Genomic DNA, 12,756 nt, shown 5'->3' with positions numbered 1-12,756 from the left:
TCACTTTAAATATTGTAATTGTTTATATGTACTAACAATCTATTTTAAATCATTAACAAATTAAAACTACAATGTAATATTTTCTACTTTCATCTTACTTTAATTTCTAACATGTCTGATGTACGTACAAATATATGTATTACGCAAACATTAAAACTAGATTTGGATTTGTAACTAACAGCAGATACATATGCGCCCATTTTAGTACTAAAATAACTCGAAAGAGGGTATTCGCGCTGTTTATTCAATTTCTCGCCTGTAAAATTTGATAAATTTGATTTTGTTTAAGAAATTTCCATATGCAAAATGAAACTGAGTTATACTAAACAATACTTTATGTATTCTAATTTAATTATCATTTCAATTTTTCAAAATGTGATTTGTCAAGAGTTAAGTGCTCGTATTTCGTTAACGACAAAGGGAGAAGGATTTCATAGGTTAGCTACAGAGTGTATTATGAGAATATTAAAAAGAATCTCATTTGTTTGATTAATTTGTGATAATTACTTACCCTTCCTTTAGTCAATGTAATTAATCAAAGTCACTTGATATGAAATATATTGAGATTCAAATAATTTTTGTGTATGTTTGTTTTCCTTTCAAACAGGTTCTTAATGTATGAAATAAATGTAGATGACTTGATTGATGACTGTTACATTGCACTTTATTTGCGACTACCACCTGCCTTATATACTAGTATAGACGAACTAGATGATCTAAAACGGTCAGAAGATGTAAGTAACTAAATTGAAAAATAATGAGGAGGATTGTCACTTTTATTGTTTTAATTTTTATTGTCATTTTCATTTCAATTTAGAGTACTATATGTAGTTTGGGAGAAACTAATGTTGAATTATTTATGGAAAAAGCAAACTTTCAAAGTGTAACCAATTGTTCACCTTTGACTAGCAAAAAGTTCATTTTCAACTTTCCTATTCACCAGCGTTATCAGTATGCTAGTGACAGCAATAAATATGTGAATGTTACTTTACCAAAACCAAATTTACTTTTGGGCTGTAAAAAAAGAATCAAAGAATATAGAATTTCTACAATTGATTTGTGTTCTCCTTGCGTAGAACTTGTAAACAAATGGAGAGAAATTCCTTATGATATGGTAAATAGTACATATGATTGCATAAAACTATTTTATTTCCTAATTTTTTATATTAAAATATATTTCAAACTTTGTGTATTTTCTTTTCAGGATACTGGAAATGTTACATGGACAATACCAGTTGGTAACTCATCTATATTAACTACAGTAACCTATACTACATTATTAGCAACAATTTTATGTTCACTATTCCTCATCAAAACAATTTGTAAATCTGCATTTATTAGCCATCAGAAGGAAGAATAATGGATTTAGGACATGTCATAACTAATAATTATTACAAGAACTTATTATGTGATAACAAATAAAAATTTATATTAATTTTTACTAAAATTCTTGTTTTATTATTGCTAAAATGTACAGATATTGTGCCTAAGAGTTACAATCTCTATCAAAATTTGTTTAGACATAAGAATAAGTATGCTAAATTAACTCCATCTATTTATCTAATTCAAAGTTTAAAACATTTGTTTAAATTCTCGCTATAATCAAATAAAACTTTATTTACATCAGATTTTCACATTCATTGATCAGTTTGAATCCTGGTACTCCCCGTCCGCCTATTAGACATACCAACATCATAAATATAGAATATAGTGATGCCTCATTAGATTGAAACGATTGGTTTAGAAAAAGAACAGAAAATGAAGAGAAACAGAACAAATGCTGCGGATTTTATAGTGTCCGCACGAATGAGAAACTTAGGCTGTGACACATCCGTGCTTGCGGTTTCACACCAATGTGACTGGTTTCGCTTGTGGTTGGACTGATGTCATGCTGTCTTGCTTATTCGCCATTTCTTTTCTTTGTCTAAAACTGTGAAGAAATAGCACTGTTTACCTGTAGAGCGTCAACCAATCAGAGAAAGGCAGTTTCTATACCATACCTTAAATTTCTGAGCCCTTCGCCCCTTGCTCAATATAATTAGGCGATCCTGTATAATGTCAAAGCCAATTTCTTTATGCAAATCAATAATTTTGTTTAGCACCGAAATTAAAAGATTTTAAAATGGTTTAGACGAGACTTACGTTCTTTTTAAAGAAATTACTAAGATTAAATTTCTTATGTAACATATTTTGACAACTATGTGTTTCGAACTAACCTTAAGTTTCTGAACGCGTCACTTGCGTAAACTTGCATTTGCTTTTCTGATTGGTAGGATGTAGCGACGACTAAATGATTAAATAGTTGATTTACCAATCAAAAATTAGGACGCGTCTAAATCTTGCGTGAATTTGGTGCAATGTGAACAAATGTTTATGCCGGCTTCCGCACTGACATCTGCTACTGCCACACAATCACAAGTTTGAAACGTGGATCTGTCGAAGCAGATTCGTTTATACATAGAATACGTATGGGACATTTAAAATAATTTTTAAATATGGAGTACATATACCGGTTACCATTCACAGTATTGGAAGTACCCAATTTAAAATTAAAAAGACCATCATGGTTTGTGAAACCAAGTGCTATGGTCGTCTTTTCATTCATACTTTTATCGTATTTCCTAGTTACAGGAGGTTATAATTGCAATACATATATTCTTCATAATGTTTTGTCTGCACATAAAATTCATGAAAATTATTTTGTTAAAGGTATTATATATGATGTAATCGTGGAACCTCCAAGTGTAGGATCAACAACTGATGAACATGGACATACACGACCTGTACGTAAGATTAAAAAATGTAATATTAGGTACGCTGTAGTAACTGTGTATTTGTTTTATTTTAGGTAGCATTTATGCCGTATCGTGTAAATGGTCAATATATCATGGAAGGTTTAGCATCTAGTTTCCTATTCACATTAGGAGGAATCGGTTTTATAGTACTCGATCAAACACATAATCCATCAACCCCCAAATTGAATAGGATCTTATTAATATGTGTTGGATTTATCAGTGTAATTGTATCATTTGCTACTTGCTGGATTTTCATGAGGATGAAACTACCGTAAGATTCAAATGAGAATATTTTTTTGTTATTTGTATGAAATTGATTAAACTTTTTAGGATAGAAATGCTAGAGTAATTTAAATATTGATAACAAATTAGGCTTGGTTGTAATACTTAGATTTAATTGTTGAAATGATCTAATATTAGCTGTTATTATTTATATTAAGTAGTTTTGTACAGTAGTATCCATATTATTCTATGTATGAAACCATCTTTTATATCTAAAGCATTAAGAAGATAATTTTTTAAAGGATTATTCTTAAAACACTAACTTACAGAGTGTGGGAATAAAAATTGGATGAAATTTAAATAATGTATTAAAAATAATATCAAATCGTTTTATAATAATGTGATTATATTGATAATAATGTTTTTTTTAGGGGATACCTGCAATCATAATATTGGTTTACATTACTATTCTCTTTCCACATACAAAGAATATAACATATTGTGAGTCAACCGTATTACAATGGTACACATTATCACATCCTGGATTAGGGATATTAAGAGGAACGCAATTTGTACATAAAATAATAAAAAATGATATTTTTCAAATATGTATAAGAAAAATAACAAATTTATATGCTTATCTCTTTCTTTTATCCTATATTCTTAAAGATTTCTATAAGACAAATGTTAAGATACAAATATGTAATCACTACACAAAAAATTGCAAATTTTTAAAATATAAAAGGCCAAAGACACGTTTTTTTCAGTTAGTTAAAGATGACTATTTTGAAAGTGTTTTTACTTATATTGAAACTAAATGAATTTAAACACACTTATGTCTCATTATTTTCATTTAAATAAATATATGCTCTTATTCCGCAGAGGTTGATCTATAAAATGTAATTAAAAAGAAGTGTAGAAAAATTGAAATATTTTTCATGTATTTCTTCATATACATTACTTTGTAATATCGACCTCGAATCTTCCAGGTAACAGAGTCAAGAATAGAAATCATATTTGAATGCAACAATGTAACAGTTTGCAGAAATAATTTAAATTATATCACACAATGTTTCGCATATAATTTAATTGCCGTATAATAATTATTTATAAGTTGAACAAAGGAATTCTAAAGTTTTATTGAAAAATGTTTAATGGAGCTAAACATTTTTCTCATATTTAACTAAATAAAAATTACTTCCTATAATTTACCGTCTGTATCTGATTTTAGCGCCGCATAGACCTTGCAATTGTTATTCAACATGTTCCGCTATTTATGTTATATTTTTAGAGAAATATATTGTCTGTATCATTTGCAATTAAATATTAGACAAACTTCATTTAGATACGATTTAAATTCACATATATTTTACGAATTTGAAAAATGTAGCAGACGGGATTCTGGAAATTTTTATAATAAATCATTGAGGAAATGTATAAACATGTTCACTATTACGTTATTGTGCATAATATTACAACCGAGCCAAATTCAAGCCGAGAAAGATGACTCAAGCCTCAAGGCTTCGTTGAGTTCGCTTTGCGGTCGACGTTGGCCCGGTTTATCTCCGGCCAATTCCGAAATAATCTTAGATTCGGTCTCTTCTGCTCTTACATCGAGGCCTATCGTCTCGGACATCGTTATCTTTTCCTTGTTTTCTCCGCGCATAGAATTAGTTTGGTACAAATATTGATGTATATTTTTAGGGGATTGATTTGTTAAACAACAAATTTGTAAAAAAATGTAGAATGACAAGCTTTTATTTGAAGCTTTGTTTCTAATAAAATTAGACTTTTATATCTAATATAATGCCAGGTATACGTATATTTAGGATCAATCAATGACAGCTTAAATAATTATTTGAACAATCTTAGTCTCATTGATTGGAGAGGGCGGGAATTCAGATAGAAATAGCATTAGTATATTATAATAAGAAAAAATATCTTCGTAATGAAAAATATAGTTAGGAAAACGAAAAGCTTGGTCTGAAATCATAATTTTCAGCTACGATTAAATAATTGTTTCGCTGAATGTGTAGCATATTTTTGAGGTTATGTAAACGTTTCCCACTGTTTGTACCAAAGCACAATGATTAACTTTCTGAGTAGCGATGCAACAAGGATTTAAATAAACTTTTAATAGCATTTTATAGATGTACTTTACAGGGTACGAACATATCCTGAAGCGGAAGTCGTAGTCGTAATTTAATGGCGTGCAAAAGTGACGTCAGACACTCTGTTATGAGGTAACTAGACTCTCGCAATAGAGGGCGCGCAAATCAAATTGTAATAACAATATTTTATAATTAATTTTAATAGACAAAGAACAGCGAAATAAAAAATGGCATATAGTTAGGACAGTTATAATACATTCAAAATATAAATTAATTGAGTAGGTGCATCGAATATTTGAAAATTTTCATAATGGAACCATTTCGAATTAATTAGGTTTTCCTTTGTAAAACAATTTTTAGACAATATAAAATGATTATCAAGAATATAGAACTTGCGGTCTCGGTTTCATTTTGTAGTTATTAATGATAATACATTTGCCTAGAACGCGGCAACCGAATCGGCAGATGTGTATGTTGGGTACGTCACGGAAGCGGTTACTTGAAAAAATATATTTAATTACTATACTATTATTATTATACTAGTTATTACGATACCATTACTGTTCCGTATTGTATTTTGTTTGCAATATAATTCTAAGTTCGCAGCTCACAGAATTGTTTATTAATCCCCATTCATCCCTCATTTGAACGTCTTGATTTGGTTCTTGATATTAATTATTATTATTTTCCTAAATTTTTTAAATAATTTTAAATTTCATTTGATATCAGTGAATATATGTCACATTGATACAAAGGGCAAATTTTAATGCGCAAAGTATAGATCAGTATATTCGCCCACGCGATAAAAAAATAAATGGATGTTTCGCGCGGGTCATCGTGGTAAGAAGAACATCTTGTTCTTAACTCTCGTAACGGTTGCAATGCTACGTAATGCAATTACGTTGGATCAGGTCAGTCTGACGTTATATTACGTAGCGCAGCCGAAAAATGCTGACTAGCGCGCTTAGCATTCCGCGGTCACTGCCCGCGGCTCTTGGCCTACTGACAGGCGCATATGTATAAAACGTGTTAATTTTGCTGCACATCGGTTCGTCTTCATAGCAGGATCGATCACAGTTTTCTAAATTCGTTTTATTACCAACCGTGTTGCCAGTCTCTTCCCGGTACCTGAAACCTTCTATTTAGGGCGATCTATGACAAAGCGCAATAAACGAGATCCGTAGCTTACGCAAGTCACAGTTGTCAATCAATTGGTTTCCTGTCAGAAAAGTGCATGAAAACGCTAATGTCTAGCATATAATTACAGAGGGTGTTTTTTTATTAACGGTATATATATAACAAAGTTATGTATAACAATTTTAAAAATTTCTTGCCAGTGGCTAAGTATGCACGATCATTTCAATAAGTAGATATGGCATGTCATGGGCAGACACTTATCAGAAAACGAAACATGGAATTTTGCAACTTCGTCTTAATTTTTAATATAAAGACACCTTCTTACTATTGTACCGTACATACTGTAACACTCTTATTAACTGTGCAACTGGTCTAAACAAATTGTAAGCATTACTGAAAATTCTCTAGCTGGGTCTGATTGTCATTAAGAAACTTTCGTCGATAAATCAGAAATACTTCCACACTGATAATTCAGTGCAAAAGTTCCGTTCCCAAGGGGATACCTTTATGATTTCTCCATTACAGCGTTATATAATATATTATTGCAACTCTTCTGCGAATTGTCAGCTGACTTGTTATCGAATTTCAGATGTGCTTACGTCTCAAATCTATCAACTGAATTATTTCTGTATAAAATGACATTTATATGGATCGCGGACGTCACGTGTGACAACGGCAGCGTCGTAAGTTTTACTTATTCGAGTTAAGTAATTATATACACATTAGTGAAAACTATTGCAAGCACAAAAAGAGACAAATGCTTGTCTAACAGCTGTACGGAATTCGATCTTGCACGGGAAATGAAATCACCATAGAAGCTATTTCTTTCTGTTAATCATCGGTCCATGTAGTTTCATTGTTTACGAACTAATGCAGCTTCTCGCAGGTGAAACGATCAATTACACTTATAGTTTTTATGCGCGAATGTATTGGACTTGTAAAAGGAGCGTGCGTTGTCTCAACAGTCTCGCAATAAACATCCGTATGGCATCCGCCCGCGTCAGAATCTTAATTTACCAGGCGTGTTGCGTAACCGATCTATTTTCATGCATTCCGAATCTCGCTGGTGTGTATACGGATCCATAGAATTCCCAATCTTGATTAAAACAATGCCATTTGTAGCCGGCGAACGTAAAAAATATAAGATCGCATCGCCGGGACCGTGTATAACTTATTGCGGAAAGCGGAATCCGTCGGCGAAACAATTCGTCACTCAGCGAACAGGCCGACCACGCATTGGGGTTTACGAGGCCCTAGAAGTTTTTATTTTTGGATATATACATACCTATGCCGTCTACGGACCAACGTTCAACAATCACGGTTCCTCATAAACGAAGCTCTATAAATGAACGTTCCTTTTTCCTGATAAATAAGGAATAAAATTCGGTAAATAATCTCCGCGAAGAGTTGTCAATAAGAAGTGAACAAGAAAGCTTTACCTTTAGGTAAATTATAGTAATTGTCCATATTTATCTTGATGATAGAAAAATTTGTTGGAACTTTATTTATCGTTAAGGGCGCAGAAGATACAAATTCCTTCATGTAATAAATGCATTTGTACGAAAAAATTTGTTTGAAAGATCGATCGAATTAATTTAAAATTTACGCCGATTGAATTAAAGCGAACCGTAATAATGGAAAGTGGTCTTTCCATAGTATTTGAATACAAGTGAAACACAGAATATTATCATACGCATGATGAATCACTGGCTATGAATCCTTTGGAACGCTTGCGAAACGAATATAAATTTTTCATGCGTGCAGTGTTTGAAAAAGAAACTGTTGGCATGCCGTCAATAGTAGGTGCAAATTGGACTGCAGTTTTCAACGTGATGAATCTCCAGGCATCTGAACAAGAAATATGAAGCTAGGCTCTCCATACCAGAAAAACACGCGTTAATGAGGATATGGTTCCAAAGTTGTTCACAAGGGATGCAGCGGAATGAAGCTGTACGATCTTAAATTAATGTGGCGATGTACCATCGATGCCAAGTCTCGTTTAGATTTAATTTATCAAGTTTAGCAAAAAACTCACTGATACGTAGAAATGTTCACAGTTAATTAAAACCACGTGGAGTCGTAAGAAAGCCAGCCGCGTTTGTAGATGCGTACTGTCACGCTGGGGGTGGACGCAGGGTGGCTGATTAAAAGGAGGAAAGGAAGCAGTATCCGATGATTTGTGCTGCGCGATTTACGTCACGAATTCTTGACGCAATAAACCCCACTCTCCGCAAATGATTGTCGAGGGTTACACAGTCGTTTACGTTCTCCACAGATAGAACAAAAATAATTCGCGCTTCCTTCGAACATTGACAAAGGAAATGTCGTGTTGAAACTACGACTGTTCGCATGAGATGATATTTTTGCTTTTTCTAGGGCTCGTCGCGTTTTTTTAAACGTTGGGGTGATTATACAGGCACATAGTTAAATGGTTTGTTTGCTTAAAAGAGAAAAACGTGTCCATTCAAGTATCTCAATGTCACCAAATGTCCTCGTAATGTCCTCAAAAATAAGCACAGGTTACAGCGCGTTGATTGTCGATTACCATAACAATTGAATGTCGTACTGATGCATTCAATGTACGTGTTAGTTTAATTATTTCCTCCACGATCGATTTAGTTTTAGAATAACATGAAACACTGCGTAAAAATCCCATCCACACTCTGGGGCAGAATGTAACATTAGCAACATTATTAAAGACTAATCCAGGTGATTCACCAGTACGTGTAAACAGAATGAGTTATGTAATTGGAACGGATAATATTTCTTGGTTTGTTAGAGCCAGATGAAATTTACAGAAGGAAGTACGAGAAATATAAATAGGTTTAGCACCTTTGCTATAACACAAAGTATTATATAAATATTCAAATATTCTGTTGATAGCGTACACGTTCGATTATTTATATAATTGCTTCAAGTTATGCTTAGGTATTCAAGGTGGTAAAATAAAAATTTTCGCAGACTTTTTCCAAGCTGAGATGATTTATTCCGACGAGTGTTGGACAATATGGATCGTTCAACTACTTTAACGAATGTCTAACACATTACTTCAAATTTTCAAGAATAATGTTGGACATTCATTTTATTGGACATCGGATGAGACAACGAGAAACTGTGCCAGTCCATTCCTCCGGTCCAGACGCTGTGCGATTAGACGCTTGTCCACTTGCTAGACTAAAAAACTGATTTATCGCGAAGAATCTATGAAAACCAACCATAAGATAATATTACGCAATTATGTTGTTCATCCACGGTGCCATATGCTGTACAAACTTCACGAATCGCTGTTAGCAAAATTTTGCTAATATGATCCTAAGTTTCTTGTTGTGGTAACGTTGCTCAGCTTAAGAAGATGAGGAATCGAGCGAGTGGGATTCGAATACTTTATCTTGAAATTTGTCGACGGGCCAGCCGTGCTTTATCATAGATGCGTTACTCTGTTTCACTTTTTCGTAATCTCCTAACACTTTCTAAAGGTCCTGAATCTATAAATAATACTGCAGATGTTTGTGCTAAATAAGAACGCCAATTGCAAAGAACAAGGGTCAAACATGAATTTTTGTTCTCCAATTATAATCCGAACAATGCCCTGAAATTCTTTTAATCTGGTTGCTGCTTGTTATTTCAGGTACCCATTTTTATCATAAACGAGTAATACACTACGATTAATATAATCCGTGCTTGATCTTTTTAGTAGAATATTAGAAATAAAATTTCTATCGATTAATGCACAAAATACGTTCTAAGCTTCACTTTCGAAAATATTCTAAATTTGCGAACAAATATAATTTTTAAAAGCCGTCATGATCGAATATCTACAGTATTAATGCATTAGGAATGGAAAGGGTTGAGCAATGAATAGTACAACATTCGTCGATGATAATGGCAGTCGAATGATCGGGTATAAGCAGTAATTGGTAATGCACCAGCTTTTTGTTACGCTAGATGAATCAAAATCCGCAGGCGACGCGGTCATTCATTATTGTCCCATTCTGTACATAGAAGATTAAAAGCGCCAACTAGATATAAACGCCTATTAGGATATGAATCAAGAATTTCCACACTTGCGACTGCCAGAAGAGGCGCACGAGGAATGTAAACAGCTGCAAATGTAATGAATGTTCATCCAAATGGCAATCTCCTGGAATAATTGTGTCTGACAACGCCTTCGTGGCAGCGATAAGTATACCATCGAGTCTACAAAAATGACTAATCGATCGATTATTATGATGGATTTATATCCATCCGTGAATAATGTCAATCGAATACTGTAAAATGCATCATTTGACCTTCTCGCGCGCGAATCCCACGAACAGTTTAACAGAAGCATTTAGAAAGAGTAGTTTGCATAAATAAAAATAGATTAACAGGTGTATTTATGATACATTGAACGTGCACATCAAATGCGCCGTATAATTGTGAATGAATCATTTATTTCATACAGCTCAACTCGCGGATTATTCAAGGTCTCTTGCACATACTAATGTACACACTCATCGTCCTTTTTTTAGAATTGTACCTACGTTATTAGTGAATGAAAATAAACCGTAAATTCCCCGTTGACTGTATCACTTTTGTATACGAAAGTTAGGTAATAATTGCCTTTTTCTATTGACGTTGTAATGCTATAGTTTTTCACACTGAATCAGAAGAAATGCTAAACTTTAAACAAAAATATATGGGCAATGATTAATCTCGATATTTAACAGATATTTTTATACAGTTTGAAAGGAGTTGTAGTTACATATTGTATTAGCAAAAATGATAAGTTGCTAATGATAAAAGAAGCTAAGTGTGCCGATGCGTTGATTCGAATTGATGAAAATGATTAAAGAAAGACAAACTGTTGTGTTTTGTTTCAGTCTAATTATTATAATACAAGAGAAAAGAATTTCGTTAGAAAAATAAGTGTATTCACTCGGTCACCTTGAAGTCAAGACAATAAACGTACCTTCGTTCTAACATATTCTATAAATGTTGTAGCACAAATGTTTCTTTCAACGTATCAATATGAAGTCAATAGTTTTGGCAATACTTCAATAGACATACATCGTTGGACGTGTTCAGAAATTACTTGTTTCATTACTGTCACAGATCGCGTGAAAAGTTTCATTTTTGGCGATTGTGTAACATGAATGCACCGAAAAATCATATTATATTCTGACGTTCCATTTTCATGAGAAATTATTTATACAACAATCAGTTCGTGAAGGTTCATCATATTGTATATTTCGATATTATCAATGCATTTTTATATTCGACAAAAGCTTCTATACCTTAAGCGTATCAATTAGTTAAGTATAACAGTTTACTTTTTCTTAGTAAAAAAAAAACAAAGTTAACATTAAAACTACCAGATCAAACAATTATTTATAAAAAGAGAAACCAGATAAACTCACTTATTGAAGCACTATAATAAATATCTTACTGATATTATTACTGTTATAAATATACATCAGCCCCATTAAGGATTCAATACTTCCAATGTCAACTAACAATAAGTTCACAAAATCTGCTTACAATTGTGACGTAGAATATTTGTCGATAGAAAAAGCTAACAACCGAACTCACTAAATCTAGTAACAAATAACTCGTTGACCGAGTTTAGTATTTGCTTATCCAGCCACCAAAGGTAAACGACTGTGATTTTGTTGATCCGTTGATCACGTAATATATTGCATGGCGATGATGCAGGTTGCAAATGTTTTCGGTTATTATCTAGCAGTCACAACAAATACGGCAGCGACGTTCGGTACGAGAGCAACACCGTGCATATTCACCGGGTTCGTATTAAGCGTCTTCTCACTTTCATGGGCCGATGAATCGACCGGATTTTTTTATGTTTATTGATTTGGAGTGAGTCCGTCCTAGAAACTTCGCTCGTGTTTCTTACGACGAGCACAGATGCCACGAGGGACCGCGAGTGATTTCGGTGCCGCGATGTATTAATAGACAGGCAAAGACGGGTATTCCTGACTGTTCGTACGTTCCTACCTTCGATTGCTGCCGATCACAGTTACTGAAAATTTCATTAAAATCGCTCGAACTAAGTGGAACGACCGACGATCGCCCGATCACGAACGCTAAACACGATTAAATGGGTCGCCGGCTCATTATTCGGTCTCGTTCCGCCGCCGACAAGAAACTGAAATAATCGTTCTGCCGTTATGAAATTCATAATTCTCTTTGCCGTGTAAAATCCGATACAGTACGCTGGAAACGCGATGCGTCGCTCGTAGAAACGAAATGTCGAGTTTGCCATTTGGTTTCGAGGTTCTTACGCTATAGTTGAATTTAACCTTCTGCGAGGACTTTTGGATGTGTTCGAAACATTTTCGTCGGCGAAGTCTTAAACAACGGAATAGACGTTATCATTTATTATTTGTAATTTATTATTTACTAGTTATTATGTATTACTATTATTTACTATTTACTATGTATCGTTATTATTATTATTATTATTGCTTTGAAAGTTTGATACTGATATGGCG

The 12,756-nt window shown here is 33.3% G+C and overlaps 2 protein-coding genes across 2 annotated transcripts; both read left to right on the top strand.

Annotated features, from left to right (window-relative positions):
- The first annotated feature begins 222 nt into the window (after positions 1–222).
- LOC144471091 (uncharacterized) lies at positions 223–1,407 on the top strand. The gene is made up of 4 exons (XM_078182820.1): positions 223–437; positions 608–734; positions 818–1,114; positions 1,205–1,407. The coding sequence occupies exons 1-4, from the start codon at positions 307–309 to the stop codon at positions 1,358–1,360; spliced, it is 711 nt and encodes a 236-aa protein (XP_078038946.1). The 5' UTR covers positions 223–306; the 3' UTR covers positions 1,361–1,407.
- Positions 1,408–2,381: 974 nt separating this feature from the next.
- Positions 2,382–3,849, top strand: LOC144470861 (oligosaccharyltransferase complex subunit ostc-A). The gene is made up of 4 exons (XM_078182433.1): positions 2,382–2,634; positions 2,710–2,783; positions 2,849–3,066; positions 3,449–3,849. The coding sequence occupies exons 1-4, from the start codon at positions 2,496–2,498 to the stop codon at positions 3,465–3,467; spliced, it is 450 nt and encodes a 149-aa protein (XP_078038559.1). The 5' UTR covers positions 2,382–2,495; the 3' UTR covers positions 3,468–3,849.
- Positions 3,850–12,756: the final 8,907 nt, after the last annotated feature.

This window comes from Augochlora pura, chromosome 6, assembly GCF_028453695.1.
Source record: "Augochlora pura isolate Apur16 chromosome 6, APUR_v2.2.1, whole genome shotgun sequence".
Classification (NCBI taxonomy): Eukaryota; Metazoa; Arthropoda; class Insecta; order Hymenoptera; family Halictidae; genus Augochlora; species Augochlora pura.
This window is presented reverse-complemented; position numbering and strand designations above follow the sequence as displayed.